At 38.9% G+C, this 25,418-nt stretch overlaps 1 protein-coding gene across 2 annotated transcripts in view; it reads left to right on the forward strand.

Moving 5' to 3' along the window:
• Vwc2 (von Willebrand factor C domain containing 2) overlaps positions 1-25,418 on the forward strand; it is a 128,906-nt gene that overhangs the window by 23,448 nt on the left and 80,040 nt on the right. For both annotated transcript variants that reach the window (XM_051200697.1, XM_051200698.1), the window contains one exon: positions 892-1,021. In XM_051200697.1, the coding sequence (XP_051056654.1) occupies positions 892-1,021 (130 nt within the window). The remainder of the gene's footprint in view (positions 1-891; positions 1,022-25,418) is intronic.

The raw sequence follows: 25,418 nt of genomic DNA on the forward strand, positions 1-25,418 counted from the left end.
TTAATTCTGGGCTATTATGAAATATGTATATACACAAAAAGACAGAGAAGGACAGATAGACAGAGACAGACAGACAGACAGACACACACACACACACACACACACACACACGGGGAGGAGGCAGGGGTCACAAAGACAGAGAGAAAAAGACAGACAGAGAGACCCTGATACCTCTCAAAGCCTTGGTTCCTAGGAGAACATGTTACCACTGATGACATGAAGGAATGGTCCTGTGAGGAGTCGGAGAGGAGGAGCTAGCATGGACCTATAGTCAAGAGCCCTCTGTGGCATCTCAGCTTGATCCCTTAGGATACCCAGTAAAGGCCAGTTGCCTAATGCCTCCAAGTCTCAGGTTCCTTTCCAGTAGACAGAGCCAACCATTTCAGGAGGGCACTTAATGTGACTATAAGACCTCTGGGACATCAAGGTCATATAGTTCCTGGCAAAGTGCTCCTGACCTCAGAGGACCATGTGAGTGCTTTCCTTCCTCCCTGCCCCCTGTTCTGAGAAATATTGGGAACAATCCATGCTAGATTAAGTGCAGAGTTGACAGAGCTATGGAACAGTAAGGATTTGTTGAGCAAGAAATCAGTAGTAATTTGATTTTGGAAGCAACAGAAATATTCCTTCAAGGGATGTTTTTAAAGATGTCCCTTCAGGGAGAGCTGCTTTGGCTGGAGGTGAGAGGCTGAGTTGCCCCAGTGAATATCTGTATTTACTCCTTAGGCAACACCAGGAGCTTGTGTCCACATCTGAAAATATAGTGGGCCCAAGAACTGGAAAATGCCATTCCTAAAACATCTGGGTATCTTCATACCTAAAAATAAAGATATGACTTTTTAGGGTAAGGACTGAGGGAGGTGTGATCCTGATCATGGGCTTGTGTCTCAGGTGTCTCCGTGTGAGCGGTGTCGCTGTGAAGCCAATGGTGAAGTCCTATGCACAGTGTCGGCCTGTCCCCAGACGGAATGTGTGGACCCCGTGTACGAACCCGACCAGTGCTGCCCCATCTGCAAAAACGGTAGGTGGAACACCCATTGGGGCAGTATGACCTGCATCCCTAGCCATTCTCTGCTTATACCAGTGAACTATGTAGGCTTGTATGGTTTCTGTAGACATGGCCCTGCCCTGCCACATAGACTATCTGTAGGTCAGGAGTAGGTACAGATGAGGCTTGCTGTGTAAAAAGGCATTCTGTCTCACTGGTGTCTGAATTGTGTTTCATAGATGTTAGGAAGTTTGGTGGGGAAAATTTCAATTTCACCATAGAGGAGAATCATTTATTTTAATTTAATTTTGTTTGTTTTTGCAAAGCTGTTTCTGTTTCCATGACAAATCAAACATGCTTGTTGGTCTCATTTACTTTTCATTACTAAGTGAATTAAAGTAGAAACATTGAATATTTTTCAAAAGCAAATTAGACAGGAAGAGAGGCCCCCCTTTTTTCCCCAGGGAGCATCCTTGATACACCAAAAGCCAGACCCACTTTGTGGAAAGAAATAACTGGAGGTCTTTGTCAAGGAAGAGTGTTTACCTAACATAATAAGAAACATTACACTTGTACCTGAAGCTATTAGGGCTATATTGGTGTGACTCGACAGTAGGGTATTTGGTGAAGATGCATTCTCAACAGAATGGGCCAGGGGATTGCAACTCAGCTAGGTGATGGTTGAAGACATAGAAGGCAGCTTTGAAGAAAACAGGGATATGAGATCTGACCAGTGGTTCTGTGTGTCAGTACTCCTCTTGATGGGAGAGATCAGGCTTTCTGGATTATGTTGACTTATGTTTTATCATACACATCTAGGGGCACACTTGTGAATATTTCATGGTTAATTTGTGATGTCTGTAACCATGTGTGCTTCTGAACCAAAGCTTGACAGCTCTAAAATAAAGGCTTTGTAAGCAGAGAGTGAGATCTGCATTTGTGATTCTTTAGCGTATTGGTTGTTTTCCAATTTTGAGTTTTGGGACTCTCAACTTTGACCAGGTATATGCACATACCTAATTTTCTCTACAATACATTGTGAAACTCTTGAAATGTATGAGTACAAGAGGAAAGGAAGTTTCTGGTGAAGATGGGTAGCCTTGAAGGGGATAGGTCAATGTGTTAGAAATGATGAACTGTGGAGGATGGCAAATGGACAACGTTCAAGGAAGGGGCTGGTGGTGCACTCATGAAGAGATCATGGGGCATGATTCCATTTCATGAGACTGGAGAAACATTTGGAATTCAAGAGTAAGTTTTGATTTTGTTTTTGTATGTGAATTATGCCTTCATTTACAAATTTTTGTGCACCACTTGCATGTCTGGTGCCATCAGAGGCCAGAAAAAGTTGTCAGGTCCCCTGGAACTGAAGTCACGGATGGAAATGAGCTACCATGTGGTTGCTGGGAATTGAACCCAGCTACTCTGGAAGATCAGTCAGTGTTCTTAACCCATGAACCATTTCTAGAGCCCTTCAAGTGTGTTCTTTTAAGAAAGAGCGTAAAGCAGAACTACAGGAAACTAATGACTTCTAGGGGAAGAAGAGGTAGCATCTCCAAGAGATAAGCCCCATGACTATTCAACACAAAGCAGTCTGACCCGAAACCTTGGAAGCACAAAGAACAACAATGGACTTGGTGGGATAGATGTAGATAAAAATATAGATATTGGTCCATATACACACATATATGGGCATCATACATGTTATGTATATGTATGTATGTATGCAATAGTAATAACCAAAGAAAAAGAGGCTATCAATTTGAGCATGGGGGGAACATAGGATGAGTCGAAAGGATGAGGAGTGGACAGACAGGAGGGAAGAAACAATGTGGGAAGGGATATAATTATTATATTTTAATTTAAAATATAAAACAAGACAATTAACAGGAGTTTGATAACACTGAAGCAGTGTGTGGGAACTGAAATAACTTGTTTTACTAACGTAACTGAATAATAAGAGAATGAGACTGAAGGAAAAAAGAAGCAAGGTATAAGGGGAGCAGAGTGTTCTTGGAGATGGTGTGTGGTGCTACACTAGCAAGGGCAAGGCTGTAGCCAGTACTTCAGATGCTGAGGAGATGGCCAAGGCTGGCATGGCTTCAGCTCCCTGATAGGAGACAGGCTAAATTATGGCTCTTCTCCAGCCAAGTGATAGTCAGTGGGTGGCTTAAACACTGTCACCTGTGATACTTGGTAAACAAAGTATCTGAGATACTCAGTGTTTCTCTTGTTAGTTACCTGTCCAGTGAGCATTTCTCTACTCTCTCTGCATTTGCCTGCTGGTGATATTCTGCTTTGTGTGGCTCATGAGTTTCATTCTGTATCTTGCCCACACCACACCCCCAACAATACAGTTATGCAAATGCGTGGCCCAGTAGCATTGGTACTGTGGTCCTTTGCACAAGAGTAGCTTCCCTTCCTTCCACCACCAATAGGAAACTTTCTGAACAGAGACAGATTCCTGTATGCCTTGTTTTGTTCATAGGATTTATCCCAGTTATGGCAGAGTCATCCAAAGACCTTTAAAAGATACTTGAATGAAGTACTTGCCATGTGTTGGTATGCTAAAATTTGCAGATATTCAGGCTTGAGATATGGCTCAACAGTTAAGAACATGTGCTATTTCTCCAAAGTTAGACCCCAGTTTGATCCCCAGGAACACTTTAGGTGGCTGCCTGAAATCCAGCTCTGAGGGAACCCAATATCACTGACTTTTGACCTGCACTCAAGTACACAAAAATGAAAGTAAAACTTAAAATTCACAAATATTTAGTGCAATTTAATCTTTGTTTGCATTCAATTTTTATCACTTTAGATTTAATTTGTTTGAATGAACAACATGTGTTTTAAAAATAAGACCTATTAAATAAAGCAAAATCAGAGATTTGTCGTGTTTTACTATTGAAGTAAAGGCTTGGGAAGTGTCTACTTTGTGGCTGCCCTGATAGTAAATTTCTAAGCCATCTCCAAGAACACTCTGCTCGCCTTATACTTTGCTTCTTTTTTCCTTCTTCTCTTATTATTCAGTTACATTAGTAAAACAAGTTATTTCAGTTCCCACCCACTGTTTCAGTGTTATCAAACTCCTTTTAATTGTTTTGCTTTACATTTTAAATTAAAATATAATAATTATATTGTTTACCTGTTTGCTTTTAGGGGCAATAGAGATTAAGCCAAGACATGGTTTTTGGCCTATTAAAACCCTCTACAAGTATGATGATATTTTTATAAACTAGATTTATTTGTGGAAAGTTTCACATTAAGAGAGTTGAGCAAATTAAACCAAAAAGCTGTAACTTCTTATTTTAAGGACTACAACTATAAATAAATTGAAATATGTCTAACTGTATACCTATGATGAGATTTTTGCCTCATTTACCAGAGAGTTCTTTATATCATGAATGCTGATTGATATTAGCAATAAAATCCAGAGACAGATATTGGGGTTATAGCTGAAGGTCAGAGAAGCAAAGCTGTCAGCCACTAGAGAGTTCTCACCTCTACCAATGCTCAGACTGAAAGGGCAGTCCTATCCTCTGATTACAGCTCCAGACTGCAGCTGTCTCCACCAAACCTCAGACTGCACTGAGCTCCTGTCTCCTCCTGCCTTATATTCCAGTGCTGGGATTAAAGGCATGGGACCCCAAGTACTGAGACCACTTATGTGTGAGTTCTGTTTCTCTTTTAAACTGTATCAATTCCATGTAGCTCAAGGTGGCCTTGAACTGAGATCTGTCTTTGTCTCCTGAGTGCTGGGATTAAAAGTGTTGTATACCACCACTGCCTGGCCCCTCTGGCTAACTAGTGTGGTTAGCTTTACACTCTGATCTTCAGGCAAACTTTATTAAAACACAAACAAAATATCACTACAGTTCTTAGCTTTGAGGTCTCTGTTTTTTAAGACATTCTGACCTTGACAGGGTATCAAATCTGACTGAAAAATGCTTACTTGAAAAGGAAATCTGTGTCTGTCAGATATGGATGCTCTGTGATAACTAATTGAAGTTAATGGACAATTTACAGTAGCCCAGACCAGCTTCTCACAAATAAATAACGATAGTTTTATAAGAAAAGATTATTTATTATATGTAGTTGGTTATAAGATATCAAAGGTGGGTGCTGTGTATGAAATTAAACATTTGGGTAGACTTGGCTTGGACAAAACAGTGAGGTTTTTATCCTCATGCTGGCATAACTTGACCTACAGCATTAAACAGCTCTTCTCCTGGTAGACTGGAAATTGTAATTCAGTTGCTGGCTGTCTTTCCCTTACATCAAAAAGAGCAAAAGTTTGAAACCAAGAATGCCTTGAGTATAAATAAATGCTCATAAATCGGTTTAATCTATTCACTTTGTTGACTTGTGTAGACCAATCTCTCAATGTGCTTTTCTTAATAAAAGGGATGTTAGGACACTGTTTCCCCCCAGCCCCACCACTATACAAACAGGGTGCTGTATTGGCTTTCTCTGGTGGTGGACACACCTGAAAAGTTTCTGCACCTCCATAAGCCTCTCTACCAGCGCTTCAATCCAAATCAGACCAAATCAAACCAAGTTAGGAAGAGCCCAGGTGTAATGCATAAAACACTTTCAGATGATTTTCCAGCCCCCCACCCTCAGAATGGAGGAACAAGCGACGCTGATGAACCATGTGCCTGTTTTCTGGGGGGGCAATTAAAATACCCTGTGGGAGCAGTCTTGAGCACCTCTAGGGGAGGAGCCCTGTTTGGTGGGCTTTCTGGATGGGACAGGGTTTGGAGAGAGAGAAAGAGAGAGAGATGGTGGAGGGGTATTGAGGTAGGACTTCACCAGAATATTCCAGACTCTTTGGGTATATGGATGCCAGGGGCTGAGGAGGACAGCACCATGTCATTCATGCACCTTGATCATGGGATGTTTGTCAGCATCACATAGGCACATGGCTTCTACATGATCAGGTCCCTGCTCTCTGTAGATGGATTTTCTTTCCATTGCCAGCACCAAATAATACATGGAGACTTACTATTAATTATGAAATCTCAACCTTAGCTTAGGCCTGTCCCACTACCTCTTATAACTTAAGTTAACCCATTTATTTTGATCTATGTTCTGTTGAGTGGCCAATTACCTCATCTCTCTGTGCTGCTCATGTTGCTTCCTCCCCATGTGGGTGGTTGTTCCACAGCATTCTTCCCTCCAGAGTTCTCCCTCTGCCTTGAAGTCCTGCCTATACCTCCTGCCTAGCTATTGGCTATTCCTCTTTTTATTGCACCAATCACAGCAATACATTTTCACACAGTGTACAAATATCCCATAGCAGCTCTACATGTGTGCTGTGGTCTCACTCTATGGAGGGAGAGCTGGTAAAAAAGGACTCTACTTCTCAGTGAAGGGCTTCAGTAGCAGCAAAAGGAGAACATGTTGTGGTCCAGAGACTTAAAGGCATGGAGCATAAAGCTTATTTCTTTCCTGAAGTCTCATTGCCATTTGGTAACATTTATTTATAGCTTTATTCACATGAGAAAATATAGGGTTTTTTTGGATGAGTATGAATAACATAAATTTTAAAGTAAACACTGAAATTTGAAATCATTAGATGTGTTTTTGTAGTCTCCATGAGAAGCAGTGACAGAAAATGAGGTAGAGTTGTATTTGTTTTTTCATAGTATTTCTAAACAGGACATAACAATGGTGAAGACTGAGAGATCCTGGGATAAGATAGAGGTGTGTGGGTTGCTATTAAGAGCCTCTCACAAGGGTATCCTTCAGGTTGTGCCATTCTACAGTTTCCCAAAGCAATGGAACCCGTCACCTAAGAACCCTCTGTTAATATCTGCAGATGTTTATATAAATCTTCTAACATTTCAAAATGCCAGAATGAATTATCTATAACAAGAGAGTTTTGCCAGGCCACTGTCTAACACCCAGCTGTGTTCTGGTTGTGGTGGCCTAGGCCTTTAACCCTCGCCACCCAATAGGTAGATACAAAAGAGTATAAGTTTAGGGCAGCCTGAGGAATTAGCAACTGTGTCTTAAAAGAAAAATTAAAACCAGAACTAGAGATAGAGGTCAGTGGAACAATGCTTGCTTACAGTGTCTGGGGCCCTAGCCTCAATCCCCAATACCTCAACAAGAAACTGTTTTTGCATATATACACAGGAAACACATAGAAATGAATTCCAAACAGTGTTCTCAAATACCATCATACTTATCAAATAAATAGAAGTATATCCTACTAAATTGTTCTGTGGTTCCATATCTAGAATAAGTTTACCAAAAGAAAGTCAAGAAGATCTGATGAAGGGATTCACCATAGTATAAACAGGCAGACTTCAAAAAGATGTTTAACTGCTTCAACTGAATCTATTGTTCCAATAGAATTGCAATTAAAATTACTTTTTTTAATCATCAGATTGTTTCTCAATGCCAAACAGAAATACAAAAGTCAAAAGCATGCAAGAACAGCAGGCAGTATAAAAAGTGAGATGAGAGGATTTATTCAACAATATAGACATTAGCTTACTGTGAGGGAGCCCCAAAGCCTATTTGTCTTGATGACAAATAGAACAGAATAAAGTGAGCAAAGACTTGTGATGGAAAGATCACTCGCTATGCAACTCACCCAATCCTTAGGCACATTGGGCAAAGGGGAGATCCATCCAATAAATGATGCTTTGCTAATTGAATAGCAGGTGAGTTAAAAAGCAAAGTCTAGATTCTTCCCTCATACTACATATAATAAAGAGGAGAAAAAATTCCAAATTCCCAATATATTTCAGGTTTAAATGTGGAAATTGAAACTAATAATTTTGGAGGCAAACATATTTTCATGATGTTCATTAGGTGAGTATTAACTTGGCACTAAAAGCACCAGCAACATGGAAAAGGTGATAAGATTAACTTTATTAAAAGAATGTTTATAAAACTATTAACAAGTTAAATGTAGCACTCCCACCAAGTGTCATGGGTAAATTATGCAGTACATTTACATGACAAGTATCTCTGATTCTAATGCATTAAAACAGAGCAGAGAAAGGACAGAAAAAGATTCTAGAGATCCCTAAACTCATCAGAGTTGCCTATTCTCAGTACATTTTACATGCCAGACTCCTACCACTATTTCCTTACTCTGTAGTCCAATTACAGTGCCTATCTTTAGTTCATAAATAAAAAGGGGAGAAAAATAATTCCTCAACTCAGAATTAATAAGTAAATTATATTTTCATTTTATGAATTTTTATTATAAAGCAGCTTGCAAGCCAATAAAAAAAATTGAACATCAAAATGAACCAGATACAAAGTCTACATAACTCAATGAACTTTTGTAGAGCTAGACTAGGCATCAGGCATTAGGAACAGAAGAAGCTGGGGAGCATCAGATTGAGTTTTCCACTGAAAGTGTAAAGCGAATTAGTACTGACCTGGAGTCCATTGTTACAAATAAAAGCACATCTAAATCGCTAAGATAATCAACAAAGAAAATAAGCATAAAACACAAAAATGCATAACTTTAAAAAAGCATTTAAAGAGAAATAAAGACAAAAACAAAAGAAATGGAGAAAACAAAATGTTTATATGCGCTTATCAGTAAAGCCCAAAGTACAGGGGATAAATTTGAAGAATTTAAAAGATAAATAGAAAAATAAGTCACTGTATTTATAAATTTCTGTAAGCAGTATTTAATAGGCAATCTAGACAGAAAATGAGCAGGGTTTTGAGAGGCTTACACCAGCAGCTGGAGGTGTGAATATACTGCCCAACTGGAGGTGCTCACTCTGCCAACTACAGATGGGCATCCCAAAGAATCACCGTAGTGCAATTTCCAATATGTTTGACAGGCATAACCACACAACAAAATCAATGTAGAATTAACAGCTGCAGATAGTCTAAAGAATCTGAAAACATTAGGTAATCAAACTGTTAAAGTTTTAATCACCTCTGGGTCAGAAGAAGAAATCACATAGGTCTTAGGGCATACCTGCAGCTGATACAAAATGAGAAGTAAGTCTGGTTTAACTGTTGAAGCAGCTCTAAGCTACCACAGTGCTTAGAAGGAACTTCATCTCTGGGTCAGTAACATAAGCTGTATACATCTGCCTGTAGGAAAGTAATATGAAAGCAACAGGTCACGAAGAAGCCTGCAGAAGACAGAACCCAAAGAACTAAATGGAAGATACAAATGCATCAGAAAGAGTTATTATAGCCAGTTATTAATTCTATAAAAGTTATTTGAAATAATAAAATTAACAACTTCACTAGACTTGAAGAATGACATATGGATAGCACAAATAACCCTCTCTCCATGTTAGACAACAACCACAAGGCCATAATATTAGTGAAAGTTTTAGAGCAATATGTTAGAAAACTTGGAAGACATGGACAAATACCTCAAAAACCACAAAAATTACAATTAATGTTAATCCCAAAGATGTTAGGAGAAAGACCGTCAACCCAGGCCATCACGGTCAAATTAATTAAAGCAAGCATTTTTATTCATGTATATGGGTTGTTTCCTCAATAAGGTCTGGTTCAAGAAGTAGATGTGGGGAAGATAAGGTGATTTTTATTTGTTTTGTTTGTTTCTTGATTTGGTTTTTTGTTTTGTTTTGTTTTGTTTTGAGACAGGGTCTCACTATGTAACTTTGGCTGTAGTATGAACTCACTATGTGATATGTAGTAGAACTCACAGAGATTCACCTGCCTCTGCCTCCCATGTGCTGGGAATAAAGTCATACCCAACTGGAAGATCCGGTTTTTGTAGTTCAGAGGTAGGGAGCTTCCAAATGGGGGATTTGGCAGGCAGTCAGGGTTACAGAAGCAAAACATAACAAAGTAATCATAACCAGGTAATCATAACAACAGATGGTTATAATAACAGAGGTACGGTTGCAATGTTTAGAAATATATACATGGTTATCATTTCTTGGAACAGGTAGGTCGGACCAATTTTAGTTAAGATTGCAAGTGAGGAATAGTCCAATCCTTGAGAAACATATTTAATCACAAATAGGAATGAGCCTAGTTTGTCTTTACTGTAAGATGCTTTCAAGCCTAAATTGGAGAAAAGCTGGCTTATCATAATATGCAAAACATTTTTCTTTCTTTCTTTCCTTCTTTCTTCTTATAAATAAAACACAGGCTGTGTGCTTTCTCTGAGTTATCTGAAATAACTAACAGAATAATAATGCTTCTTCACAATTTGACTCAGGAGAAAATGGCAAAAAGGAACACTTCCCAATTTAGTTTCCCATTGATTCTGATGCTGTCAAAGTTACAGCAGTGTACCATAGAGCAAAGAAAACTGTAGAAAACTTCTTTAATAACATGATGGAAAAATCTTTAAGAATGTATTAATAGTCTGAACCCAATGCCATGTAAATGATGTAGCACTATACCAAGTGGGTGTATCCCAGGAAAAGAACGTTGACTTCACATCTGAAAAACCAGTGAATGGATTACTGCATTAGCAAGATAAAGGAAACAAAAATCAGCTCAATTGAGGCAGAAAAGCAATTTGACAAAATCCAACATTCAATTATGGCTAATGCTTTTTAATAAATTACTTACAAAAGGAGTGTTTGCAGTTGATAAATGGTAACTGAATAATTCACAGCTAATCACTTGCATGATTATTCTCACAATACTCCTGAATCTTAAGATCATAGAGCAAACAAGAGTATCTACTTATCTCTTATATTCATCAATGTAACATCAATGTAGGAGGAGGAGGAGAAGGAGAAGGAAAGAGAGAGAGAAGAGAGAGAGAAAGAGAGAGATCATGAATGTGAGCGTGAAACTTTTCAGGGAACATACACAAATTTATCAGGGGTAATAATTAGTGATACCAGGTAAGTAAATCAATTTACATACTATATGATGAATTTAAAAAAGGTGAATTCAGAAACTAATTCCTTATTTGGCCTGTTAGTGTTACCAAAAATTTGAATAAATCCCTTCATAATCACCAAACAATACTTAGGAAATGGGGACCCTTTTTGTTGTTCTTGATTTTAGTATCAATGAATTTAAGCACCCAAGTAGAAACTTCAGTTCAATTTTATTTGAGTTTGAAAAACCCCAGGGCAGGCAAACTCTAAGTCTCAGCAGTTGCTTGGAGGAGAAGAAAGAGAAAAGCCACATTTCTTGAGTTTAGTTATCAAGGAAGTCAGCACATAGACAAGCAGCATTCAGGGGTGGGGGGGAGTTTTAGAGAAAATGAAGCCTAGTTGTTAGGAAAAAGCATGCCTAAGAAAGAGCTAAAGAGAAGAAAGGAGACAATTTCATTTTTTTTTTTTTCTGAGTAATTCAGAAAAACTGGCTTATTTACCAAACTGCATGTTTGACCCCGGTAAGAGACTGACTGAACGAGGGGGTAGGAACTGTGAAAAAGGAAAGTAAATTATATCATTAAAGAGATATTTTTTAGTTCTCCTACTTCTTTAGCATGGGTTAAGGGGAATCCACCTGCCTCAGGGCCAGATCCCTTGCTTAGGTGATTGGCTAGCCTAACTGGATTTAACTCATAAGGGAAAAGAAAATAGTTTTTATCCACCCAGAGGTAGAGTCCATTCTTTTGAGTAGAAGGTGACAAACAACTTTCCCTAAATGGGCCTTTGCTGACAATGTAGCACTACAGTACACTGAAGGGTAAGGCAACAAGATTGTGGTTAGTCAGCCCAGATTACACAGAAAGTCTTTGCATCAAGAAAAAGAAAACATAAATAATATAATTTTATTAATCAGAAGAATAGGCTACCTAGGAGTATAGTTTCAAAAAATGCAAGATAAGACCACTGAAAACTACAAAATATTATTAAAAGAAATAAGAGATATCAATGAAAAGCTATTTTGTTATTTAAAAAACTTCAATATTGATAAGATGATAATTCTTTCCAAGTTGGACAATAAATCCAATGCAGCTCTTATACAAACCAACAATCATTTCTGCAGAAATTGAGGTTGAACTTAAAATTCACCAACAACAGACAAACCAATGTCAGTACTAACAAAGTTGGGAAAATCTCACAATTCACTTCAGCACACATTGGAGAATTGTTAAGGATACAGAAGTATTGGTGTAAAATATTTGCCTCTTTGTTTTGAAGCAAGATATCATAGTGTAGTTCAGACTGGCCTCAAAGTGACTATGCTATGTAAAATAGCTTCAAATTTGCCATGATCTTATTGCCCCACATTCCCTAGTACTGGGATCATAGACAAACCTGAGCCACCATGCCTGGGTGCATAATTAATCTGTGTGTGTGTGTATGTACCTGCAGATATGAATTAACATGTTCATATTTAACATGTACTATGAACATATTGAATGTGTATAACACATTACATATATACATAATAGATTAAATATAGAACAAATAATACCTTGGATTTAAATGTCATGCATATAAAATTAATCAATGAAATTTATATTTGAGAAACCACAAAAAATATATAAACCCTTGCATTCTTATTTATAACCACAAGAATAAGATACTTTAAGGGGGGTAGAAAATGCCTTTTCAGCAAATTCTTCATGGACAATTATAAAATTGCATAATTAAAAACAAGAAAGCATTAAGAACTTAGACCCTTAAATCACATGACTTACCTAGAGTATAAACTATTTATCCTTTGGGCAGGAGGAGGATACCTTATGGCTTTAAGTTAAGCGGAGTTCTGAAATGCGATGTAAAAATCACAATCCATAAAAGGTAAGCAAAAATTGAATGTCACAAAAATTTCAATCTTTTGTAATTCAAGACATACAACTAAAAATAATTAAAATACAAACCACAGATTATGAAAGAATAGTTTGACATGATATACTTGATAAAAATACTTATATTTAAAATCAATAAGGAACTCACACAATTTAAAGGCAAGCATAATAAAAATAAGTCAATGACTTGGATGCACATCTCCACACCACAAAATGAACAGATGGAAATAACTTCATTAAATGCTCTCATTGGTCTTTGGGGAAAGCAAAAGGAAAAATGAAATACATAAAAACAGTTATTACAGGAAGTAAGACCAATGAATGTTGGAAATGATGAAGTAAAGCTAGATCCCTAAACATGGCTGACAGCATCTACCATAGAAGCAATGATGATTTTCTTTCAGATTGAAGGGAAAACCTACCACACATCTCAGTAATGCATTCCTAGAATTCTGTCTTAGAAAACTATGAGCATATGTCTTCACAAAGATCTGTGTACAAATGTTATTAACAGGATTATTTTCTGTTTCTTCAGACAAGGTCTTAGGCAGCTGAGGCTGACCTTGAATTCCTGACCCTCCTACCTTCACCTCTAAAGTGCTAGAGTTATTGTTTTGAGCCACCATACCAGCTGTATTCTTAATGACTACTAAGTAATCAGAAATGTTTGTCTGTGAACAGATACACAAAATGTACCCTATCCATACAAATGCATGTTATTTACTAATACAAAGAAGAGAACTAAAGTTACATGCTACAATATGAAAGAACTTTAGTAGCCATATATGTGATTTATTGGAAACATTGTTAGGAGATAAATTTACATAAAGGGGAAATTGACTGTTAGAAGCATATGACTGTTATCAAGCTAAAATTTACTGCATGTAGATCCAGGGAATTAGTTGAGTTGGTGACATGTGTGTTAAATAAGTTAACTGATTAACTGTGTTGATTGATTAATTAATTGCATTGATTAGCCACACAATGAAATAAACTTACCAAAAAATGTTAAATTATAATGTCACTGTGTGGCCAGTCATTGGTGGCCCACGGCTTTAATCCCAGCACTGGGGTGGCAGAGGAAGGCTGATATTTGTGAGCTCAAGGCCAGCCTGGTTTACAGAGTGAGTTCCAGGACAGGCTCCAAAGCAATACAGAGAAACCCTGCCTCGATAAACCAATAAATAAAAATAAATAAATAAATAAAGTAAGTAAGTAAGTAAGTCACAATGTGTAAGTTCTATGGCACATAAGACATACCGGAACAGTGCTTCTGACTTTAAGACTTGGAAGTGTATTAGTTACTCGTCTGGTGCTGAGATAAACACTGACACTGAAAGCAACTTAGATAAGAAAGTGTTTCCACTGGCTTGTGGTCTCAGGGAGATTCTCTAATGGTGGGGAAAACATGCAAACAGAAGGAAGCTGAGAGCCTTTCTAAGGCCATTTTCAATATATACCTTTTACCTGTATGGAAACAAGAAATCATCTTTCACAGCATTTATTTTTATTTGCTCAAAGGACCATTAGGGAATCAAATTGGGCAACACCAAAAACCAGAAGTTCAGAGAGTTCCTTCCTGCTAGGTTTCAGTTTGTTATGTAACAACCCATGTTTATTTTGTTTTGATCTTGAGACAGAAAGCTGTAAAGGCTGGCAAGTGTAGTGATGCAGCAAAAGTCAATAATCAAATGGAGTCTTTGCTCACACTCCAGCGTCCTATATTCAGACTGTGGCTATTAACACCCCAGCCACCCCTGCTCTGTTCCCACTTCTTGTGTAGGATAGATACCTATCTCCATTCCTCCTTTAAGCCCTGTACGTGCCCTTACCCATCTAGGCTCTTTTACTTTATAATTCAGCTTCTCTAAACATGGCTATGAAAGGACAGGAAGAATGAAAATCAGGAAGGGACCCCTGGTCCCTTGCAAGCACTGTACTTGTCTGCAAAGTCTACCAGCTCCCTCACATCAAGGCTAACAAGGCAGTACATGCAGAAGGATCACCTTGAAGGCTGGCTGCTAGACTCTGATCTAGAGTTTCTAATTCACAAGATCTGGGCTGGAGCCAGAGCTTCCCCTCTGAGGTTTCTGTCAGTGTTGAGCTAAATCCTAAACTATAAAATACTGCTGGCCTGCACTCACATTTTTCCACTCTACTTGGATATATCTTTCTCGTCAGATTTAATGAGAGAAGAGCACAATAGAATTCTAAGGCCTTAAACATGGAATGAAATCATTTGGAGAATTAAGTGCATTTGCAACTCTATTAGTTACATTTCATGTTTCCTAGATCTGAGAGTTTATAGAAATGTATAATGTAATTTTTTTATTTTGAAAATATCAGGTCAAAGAGAAAAATGACAGTTGAATGGCAAATTAAGTTGGAAAAGGTTAAAACAGAAATGTGTTCTTTCGTTCTGTACAGTTAGTTATTTAAGACAAAGTTTTACTGTTGTCTTAGAGCCAAAATAAAAAGAAGCATAATAAATCTTAGCTACAAAGAGAAACACAGTTCTCCTGTTCTTGGTACAAAGGCTGAGAAAACTCTGTAGTCATCAGGTTTTCTGATATTGAATACATAAATAAAATTTAAATATTTAAAAACTTCCTTCAACTTCTCAGCATTCCCCAACTCAACTCATAAGTGCTAACTTCCTTCTCCTATGGATGTCCTGATTTGTACACATTTTGGTGGTATAGGAGTTCTTCAAATGGCTTTCCTATATCCTTCTAAAGCTCCGTGAGCATCCATTATCATTTTTCCTTACATGTGTGTTTGCTCTACTGCAGGAATACATGTTGTCTACTGTTTCTCGTCCCTTGTGTACTTAACACCCTTTCTACATTTATGGCTGGCTGTTCCAGGCTCCCACGTTATATCAATAGAAGAGAGAACCTCTCATTTGTAACAAGGTAGATAAAGAGAGTGGAGTTGGCTTCTAAACTTCAGGGGGAGTTGGCTTGTTTCTACCTCAGATCTTTGGAATAACAGTTTTCCTTTGCAAATTTAAGAATAATGGTTCAGACTTTTTGTACATTGTCTCACTAAATAGCCCAGGCTGTTCTTCTACTAAGGCCAGCTCAACCTTTTTAAAAACAAGTAAGTTAAAGATAGGCTACTCCAAAGCAGTTGCTGCCAGTTTATTAACACGGATAATTTTTTTCTGGGTTTAAGTACAATTCTAGTCGGTGGCTTTAATTCTGTTTCCAAGGTTACAAAAAACAACAACAACAAAAACAAACAAACAAATCCAAAAGCTCTAGTCTTCCAGGCATGGCCATTTCTATTTTTTTGCTGTGCCTTTTGACCTTGCTGAGGCCTGGTGTCCCTTGTCTTTGTCTCTTTGTGACCCTTTTTGAATCTCTAAAGGCATATGCACATGGAACTTTCCATGCCCAACTTCCAGAGTAGGTTTCTTATGCTGACTGTCCTGAGAACCTACCGTCAGTAGAGAGTGGAGGAATCTGGAAACACCATGATAAATGAGCTGTCTTCAGCATTTAGTTCTGTTTTGCATATGCATACGTGTGTGTGTGTGTGTGTGTGTGTGTGTGTGTGTGTGTGCATGTGGGCACATTCACATCATTATTTATAAAACAATGAGTTTCTTACCATTTATTTCTCTATAAATACAAAAATGGATCATGATATGGCATCTTGCCCGTAATGAGCTCATGGCCTCGAGGGGAGTCTGCCTTGTAAATAACTTGTGTTTGTGGTTCTGCCTGAATTGTAATAAAAGTGGTGAGAGGGACAGGAAAACCTGCAACTCCACAGTAGCCTCACTGGATATGTAACCTTAGCTTGCTTTTGGATGATTAGAATGGATTCCCAGGAGTGAGCTGATTAAACCAGAGGCTTAGAGCCTATTTATGATCTGATATAGTGCCATGTTGTTCAGCAAAAGGTTGTGAGGATTCGTTCTGGTTTTGTTTTAATCCTTCTCAACTCCCATTTACTTAATTTAGAGGAAAGAGTAATTCTTTTTTTTTTTTTTTTGTATTGAACATTTAAACTTTTAAATAACTAGATAGCATTTTTTTTCTACAATATGTCTGTCTTACTTCTCTGCCTTTGTAACAAATAACTTCAGACACAATTTAGATAGTTCCTGGTGATTTATAGTCGGGGGGACATCAAAAGCAGTTGGTGGAGTGCCATATACAGTAATATCTCCAGAGTGGGATGTTCAAATAATCTGATTTCTCTGTAACCATTTTCGTATCTGTAACTGTGGGCACATACATAGATGTTCCATGATAGTTCATACAAGGATGGATTTTTAAGTCCTCCGTAAATCCATTCAGCAGAAATTACCTGATTCTTCTCTATGCCTCAAAAATGAAAATGGCAAATAGAAAGACAGCATAGTGTTGATTGTTTTTTTGTCAACTGGACACATTCTAGAGTTATCTGGAAGAACCTCAGTTGAAAAAAATGACTCTGTCCAGATTGCTGGTAGGCAAGTCTGTAGGCCACTTCTTGATTAATGACTGATGTGGAAGGGCTCAGCCCAAAGGCTGGGGTGATGCTGCCTCCTCTAGGCAGATGGTCTTGAGTCCTATAAGAAATCACTCAGCAGGCCATGGGGAGCTAGCCAGTAAGCAGCGTTCCTCTATGCTTCTGCTTCGGTTCCTGCCTCTGGGCTCTTGCTCTGAGACGTCCTTCAGTGACCTGAGAGCTGTAAGGTGAAATAAAACTTTTCCTCCCATTTTTGTCATGGTGCTTTATTGCAACAATAGAAACACTAATGGAGACATAGTGTAGTGTAAAAAGGGTTCTTCTCCACATAAGATTATAGTGGCTGAGAAGGAAAGTACATATTAAGACAGGAAACACAGTTGTTGGGGACCTAAAATGGTGCTGTGAGTCTGAGATGATGCAGGAGAGAGGAAGTGTGAGGCCAGGGCATGAGTATGATCACAAAGCACCTCATAGAGGACTTAGACGCCTCATTATGGAGGTAGACATTCTGTGGAATGAGATGCAAAGAACATATTTTAGGAATGAAAATGTGGCACAGTTACATTTGAACCCTATACATCCAATCTGATTCAGAACTCAGAATAGAGGCTATTGCAGTATCCAGAAAAGGATGACAGTGGCTTAACTTGAATATGGCCAATACTTAGGGGAGAAGTTGCAACATAGAGACACATTAGAGGTCCAGACAACTGAGTGCTGACTCTGCAAGGGGGGAACCAGAAGTTTGAGAATGGTGCTCTGCTTCCGATTTGGACAACAGTGGCGATAGTGGAAAGCATCTCTTAAGAAAAATGGGAAGAAAAACAGATGAGCAGGTGTATTGGTCAGGGTTCTCTTGAACAACAAAATCAATAGGATAAGTAACTGTGTGTGTGTGTGTGTGTGTGTGTGTGTGTGTGTGTGTGTGTATATATATAAATGTATTAAGTCAACTGTAAAAGTGAAAACAATCATAGAATCACACATGAATACGGAGAAACTAGTAGTTACTGGGTCCTCGAGGCTGGTACCTCAGCAGTAAGTGTATTCCCACAGGGCAGACTCACAGTTATTGCCTTTCACTGTAGGGGGCCCAACAACTAGGCATTTCTTGGTTCACAAGCCTGGGTATCCCAGCAATCCCAATCTGGCCCTGAAAACTCAGAAAGTTCCTGGAGAACCACTGGTGCATAGTCCATGATGAAATGGGGTAACCCTGCTTCTGACAGCAGCAGAGAAATCAGCATTAGCAGCAGATCAACTTGATGGTAGGGAAGGCCAAGCGATCGAGAGGCAAGATGCTTTATGTCATATCTTATTAGAAAGTGTTGCCCACCTTTGAAGTGGACAGTAGTCAAGGCAATTAGAACACCACTCAAGTGATTCTAATTCATAGTAATTTGACATTAAAATGAATCATAATAGCGTCCCTGATGGAAGATCAAGTTCTGGGTGTGCTTTGTTCAACCCTCAGAGCTAGACCACTGTGATGTCTCACCTCACTACCTGTGTCCTGTCCAGCTTGCATATATTTACTTTTTTCTTCTATAAAATGGGCACAATCTACTGTAAATAACTTTAAGATTATTTTGAGGAATAAATGAGTGGGGAAAAAACCCAACTATTGAGACTAAGAATGAAGACTGCTTCCTTCCCACCCCTTGCTCCCTGGGGTTTTATCTGAAATTTCAGTTAATACTCAATTTGAAAGCAACCTTGACACTATAGTGAGACTCCATTTCAAGGAAAAAAAAAGAGTAGCATGTAGTGACAAAATTCCTTTTAATAAGTCTCCAAAATTTGTTCTGAAAACCCTATAATAGTTGTGCAGCCTCAGTTGGCCAGGGCTGGAGAAGAGGCTAACATTCCAGCTGTGCTGCAGAGGTCAAACCTCTCAGATTGTCCATTCATGCTCTCATCATCATTGTTTTTCTTTTAGAAGCTGGCTGCTTGGTCATTAGTATAGTGGTCTAAAATACCCCTAGTCTGTGTCCTCTGCAAAAAGAAGATCAATTGTCAAAATACACAATAAAGCCATTCAACCCAAGACAGATAGCTTTGCCACATTCCCAGGATGATCAATGGCACCATTACTGGAGGTAACTTGAATTGTGTCCAAAACACTTACATAGGACACATCCTGGTAGAAATGACCTGTCAATGGTAGACAGCCTGAAGACAAATAATCCCATGGATGACTTGCCCAATCTGTCTCCTCTCAGCGGTATAAACCAATGAATATTCAAAGCAAGGGTTGTCGTAAAGGCATCCAGGGAATGCAGAATGTGTTTCTTGTTGATAGACAACACGTTCTGCTCTTACCTAACAGCCAATCCCAAATGTCTTATTTGGCTTTCGTGAAGATAAACTTCAGGTGTAAAAGAGTATATTCCCCTGGGAGGTTCCCATTAACTCCCAGTTCTGAACATTGCTTCTCCATCTCATCTTTTCTAAAAAACCAATACTTCCACTTGAGTGCTTGCCACTTGCTAATCCTGACAGCTGTGAACTGAGTGTTTCTTTAATCACACATTCACTGAGGTCTGTGGAAAGCACATCAGCCATCACTGGATAAAGTATTAGCATATAGGATGGGAGGGAAATGTTGCCAAGTCTTTAATTAGGAACACTAAGGTTTTCCAGATATAAGAACCATGTGCCTCTTGGAGGAAGGAGTGCACTTAGCCCCTCACAGACCTTGTGCTGCTATATACTGGTTAAGATAGTAGGTGTCTGAACAAATGTTTAGTTACTCGAGGAGCAGACTGGGATAGGTACAAAGGAACACTGTAGATTTACCTCTAAGTAGAGCCACCAAATACTGGGACTATCCCTGTCTCTTGAAATGAACATCTGCTCCTCTTGATAAAGAATCCTGCCCCAAGCTAAACCCTCCCTTCTGGAAAATCCATAAGCATCCATCCAACAACCCATTCTCAAAAACAAAACAAAAACAAAAACAAAAAACAACCAAACTCCCATCTCCTGTAAAATCCTCGCTTCCCCACCCCCATGAGGCACTGCCTTCACTCCTGTGGGAAGATTGTTGGCCTTTCATAGCAATAACAGTGCTTTCTGTTTCTGTTGAGGTCGATTTCAGTCTCCTTCATTTTCACATCATCCGGATCAATCTTGACTTAACACTGGGCATGCCTATGCCCAAGTAAACTTACAAGATGAAAGCAAAATGTGTGGGAATCCCAAAGCCAGGGTCTAGTGCTTCCTCATTTTCATTCTCTGGTCTCCACAGCCATGTCAATCAAAGCACAAAAAACACAGAAGCTGACACATATCTGTGCTGTGGCTGTGTAACTGTGTAACTGCTATAGGGTAAAACAGAGGGTCAAAATTGTCCTCACAAAACACAGAGAAGACAAACAGAAGGTTGCTGATACACATTTCCCTATGCACACAGGAGTGAGGAGTTCTCCGGGAGTGGCACTGGATTCTAGATTGTATGATTTGCTTAACAAAGATGCACAATTTTAGAGCAATGAGTGACAAAACAAAGAAAAGGGGTTTGAATCTCTAAGATCAGCAGCTGTGGGAAAGTCAATAGCCAGACAACAAGGCTATTAGTGAAGCGTATTATTAGAGTCTTCTTGTTCTGTCTCCAGTCCCATGAGGAACCAAAGAGGCCATCCTCCCTGGTGAGGAGGGTGATGGAGACGGTCTGTGTTCAACTTCTAGGTAAATACAAGAGAGACAGGTAATTCTGCTGCATCACTTCTAATTGTCTTCAGTTCCTTCATATTCTTCTCTCCATTAATTGATTGCCAAGTTTAATCCTTCTAAGTAGGGTGGAGTTAGAGATGCCATGCAGCCTGCCCTTTCTAGGGAGACTCTGCTTTAAGGTTTGCTCTAGAGCCCTTGAAGAAAATACTGACTTTTCTTTTTTTAAGCATTTAAAAACTTCCCAAAACTCTGTAGCCTGCAGGCTCTGTGGATCTCCGAGAATGTCCTGAGTGCAAGAAACTTCTCACTGGTGGCAATGACTGCTCCCATGGCTGTGTGAACGATGATCACCTGACAGTCACAATCTAAAATGCAGCCTGGGAGTAATGAAGATGCCCAGCCTCTTCCCGCTGGCTCCCATGGGTAATGAAAGCCTGAAGGAAGGCTTGTTCATTAAGATTTTATAAGTAGAGGAAGAATAAAAGGCTATCTGTCTTAAAGAAATTCATTTTTGTCCAGTCTGTTCTTACTTTAGAAGAACATTATAGGGGAAGTGTATGTTTTTTTTTAAACGATTAAAGTGACGTTCAGTTGCTGAAAATGTCTTTTAACTACTGAAATGTTTCATTAGGAACAACTTCCTTGGGAAAATTATGCACTAAGAGCATATGCTAAAGAAATGCAATGATGTTTATTTTTATGTAACAGGAATACAGAAAGTAAAGCGTATTTTACCCCCATTTCCTCTTCCCATCACATAACTTTACAATGCCTCTATAATCTTTAATTAAACTGCCAATGCTTCATTTCTTGGGGCATACCCAAAAGGTGACCACTGACAATCCTACTCAAAAGTGCAGTTCACAGGCTTAAGTGTCAGGAGTCCTAGGAGGGAAGGAGTGGGGACACATCAGCTACCCTTCCAACTGCTCCATAGACCAAGCTGGACAGCACCCCAGAGCATCACTGTGCTGTCCTTCTCAGAACAGGATTCTGAATTAAGGGCTGAGATATATATATATATATATATATATATATATATATATATATATATATATATATATATATGATCACAGAGAAATATCTACAGTTACTTCTTTATTTCTGTGAGATGGGATTCAGTACCCCTGTCTGTTACACAAAATGATCCTTTTCACCTACATCCTCCTATGTACCTTAAACCATTTTGATGAGATCCATAGACCCTAAGACAATGTTAATGCTGTGTAAAAGAGTTGTATTGCTTGGGAAGATAACAAGAAAAATGGGTGTGTCTTTAAGGGCTCAGTTAAATATCAGGCTTGTTTATTTATTCTTGGAGATAGAATTTCATGTAGCCCAGGCTGGCCTCAAAATCTCTAAATTAGAAGATGAATGATATTTAACAACTGATCCTCATACTTCCATATACCTTGTGCTAGAACACCCAATTTTTAATATATACTTTTTTCAGTACCGTTGTATGTATATTAGATACTTTTCTATTGTTGTGACAAAGCACCATGACAAGGCACTGTACAAAAGGAAGGGCTTACTTGGGGTCTTATAGTTTCAGAGAGATAGGAGCTAATCCATTAGTACCATGGCATGGAGCTTGGCTGCAGACAAGTGTAGGCATGACACTCACTGGAGGAGCAACTGAGAGCTCACACCCCAGCCTGAAACACAGGAAGCAGAGAGCACACTGGGAATAGTATGAGTGTTCTGAAACCTTAAGACCACCCTAGTGACTCACATCATCTGACAAGGTCATACCTCCTAATCCTTCCCAAACAGTTCTATCAACTAGGAACGGAGTATTCAAACAGATGAGCTTATGTGAGCCATTTTCACCAAACCACCACACAGTAATAGGGTTTCTGTAAAATGTTTTATATATAACAAATTTCTCAAAGATGGTCATTTAGAGGTCTGTACTCCAAAAAGGAAGAAGCTTTAGAGGTAGAGAACAGTAGCAAGTGTTGAAGTCATTGGAATGCACCCTTAACTGGAGTTAAAGGACCCAGCCTCTCCCATCTCTTGTTTGCTCCTTGGCTTTGAGGTTGTCAGTTGTTATCTGGCATATACTCCCAGTATTGCCCCATAGCAATGGGTGCCTGCAATCATCAATAGGAACCTACAATCCTGTGAGCCCGAACAAAACTCTTTAAAGACATATTATGTAAGGTATTTGTTACCATAATGGAAGGCTTGGACAGCACACTAATGTTGGAGGAATGGACAGATGCAGACTCACTACTATGGATACCTGACTTTTATTTACTTGTTGAAGCTTTTCAATTGTATTAACCCTTTCATTGGCAATGGGAAAGGTGACAGGGAAAGAAGGAAGGAAGGGAGTGGAGAGTTTTGCCAATATTCAATGGTAGTTTTCCATTTCTAAAGGCTAGTAGTGATAAGTGCTTACTCTGTACCAATTTTGCTCCATTCTTGATGACGGAGAGCTGTAGTGAACCCACTCACTGGCACAGGCCTATCAAAAGGCAGAAACTTGCTTGTGAAACATCTGTTCCTGGTTCAGAGGCTAGCTATTATTCTAAGATGGCTATCTCCGGATGTGATATGGTCCACATAACTAACAGAGGGCCTGCCACCACCTTCTCTGAACTGTAAGTTTGATAGAGCAGGTCTTGTATGCTGAGGGAACCTCAGTCTTTTTCAGTTACAAGCTTTCTTTCTGGTTGAGTGAAATACTCACTGTTGTTAATATATAGACTCTGACACTGCAAGAAAAAAAGCAGCAAAAATGTTACATAATCATTTTATATTAGTGTCCCATTTACTTGAAATAGAAAATCAATAATATCAAAATCAAGGTCAGGTGTGTATGTGTGTTCATGCATGTGTGTGCAGCCATATGTATGTATCTATGTGTTCATGTGTGTATGTTTGTTTTAAATTTGTAGAATCAAAGCTAGTTAAAGATAATTCTACAAAACTCAAAAATATTTAACTAATTTTTTTAACTAATTGTCTCTTAAATTTGCTTGAAAACTCTAACATTAAAAACCAAATGTTTTTTGATAGATAATGTGAATAAAGTTTTGACATAATAATGTATTACTATAAAACCATGACCTTGCTAGTTGATTAAGACAGCAGAAAGAAATGCATGTGGATTCAGCTTTGCTGTGTGTATTATTCATGTTTGCATCCAAGAAATAATTTGCAGAAGTAACTGTGGAAGCTGTGATTGTCAGTTGTCACATTTCAAAAACATTATGAACCTATTGTCTTACAAATAAATAGAAAAATCAGCCTGGCTGTCATGACTCCACTTTCACAAAGTGGGTTTCCTCTAGAGCAGCCTGGAGCTCAACAAGGATGCTTATGTCTCCCTAGAACCTCACAGAAGTCTGTGTGCATGGTTCCTTTATGATCAGCCAGAAAAATGATAATCACAATAGTTAACATATTTGTTAAGTTTTAGAGATTTGCTATTATTTAAACAATTATATATACCCTCTATATATTCCACAATTCCATATGCTAATGACATCTTTCCCTTTAATTGTTGTATGTTTCCCAGCCTTCCCTCCCTTCACCTTGTGCTTGTGTGTTCTGTGGCTGTACTTCTTTTAAGTATCGCTTGCAGAATTTCTTTGGATGGATTAGCTTACCACGAAGGCTCTGACTCATCCATGTTGCTGCCTTTACTGCCCTCCTAATTCTCAGCATACTTAGGCATCCCACTTCATTCACTGCCTGCGTTATTTCATTCAGTCTTCCATTTCTAACTAGTGTGAGTGATGTTTCTGTGAGCTTTTATGAATCAGCTGTTGTGTGAGAGTAAGTTTTCATTTATCTGGTATAGATTTCCAGGAATGGAAATACTGGGAGTCAGGCATGTTTTCTATATGAAACCTAGAGGGCTTCACATCAAGGCTGTTCTGTTTCCATTCTCTTCGGGAGGGTGTGAGTACTCTGATTGTGTTGTAATTATATGCTACTCCCATGATTACAGGTTTCTTGGATCACAGGATTTAACACAAATATACTTAGATGAAAAGCAGTATGGTTTGTTACATAATGGATGGGAACACAGTGTGTTGCATGCAGAGATACATATGAACACAGCAAGCTGAAACTACTGGAGGGAACGTTTGGGCCCCAAGATGGGTGAAAGAGTTCGGTGGAGCTAGCAAGAGATGGAAACAATCAAGAAGTAAGTGAGGAGGTGTAAGAAGTATGATATTACCTCCCGCCACTGGTCTGGTCCCGCCGCACGCCAGCCCCAATTAACACACAGAGACTCTGCATTTGATATAATGCTGTTGGCCAGGTACTTGTTTCTTATCTGCTAGCTCTGTCTTAAGTATTAACCCATTTCTATTAAATATAAGTACTTCCACGTGCGCTAATCTTACCGGGGAATGGGGCAGGCATCTCGTCTCCCCAGTCTCTCCATCTTGACTCCTCCTTACTACTTCCTCTTTCCTCCTTGTCTCCTAGTCCCTCCTCTCTTGCTTTCCTATTGGCCAACAGTGCTTAATTCATTAACTAGTATGAGAAACATATTTATTGGAGAGGCTGTTCCTGGCGATTTGGTACCCAGGGAAGCCTCTGGCAGTGAGGTACATACATATT

The sequence above is a fragment of the Phodopus roborovskii genome, unplaced genomic scaffold, assembly GCF_943737965.1.
Source record: "Phodopus roborovskii unplaced genomic scaffold, PHOROB, whole genome shotgun sequence".
Taxonomy (NCBI): Eukaryota; Metazoa; Chordata; class Mammalia; order Rodentia; family Cricetidae; genus Phodopus; species Phodopus roborovskii.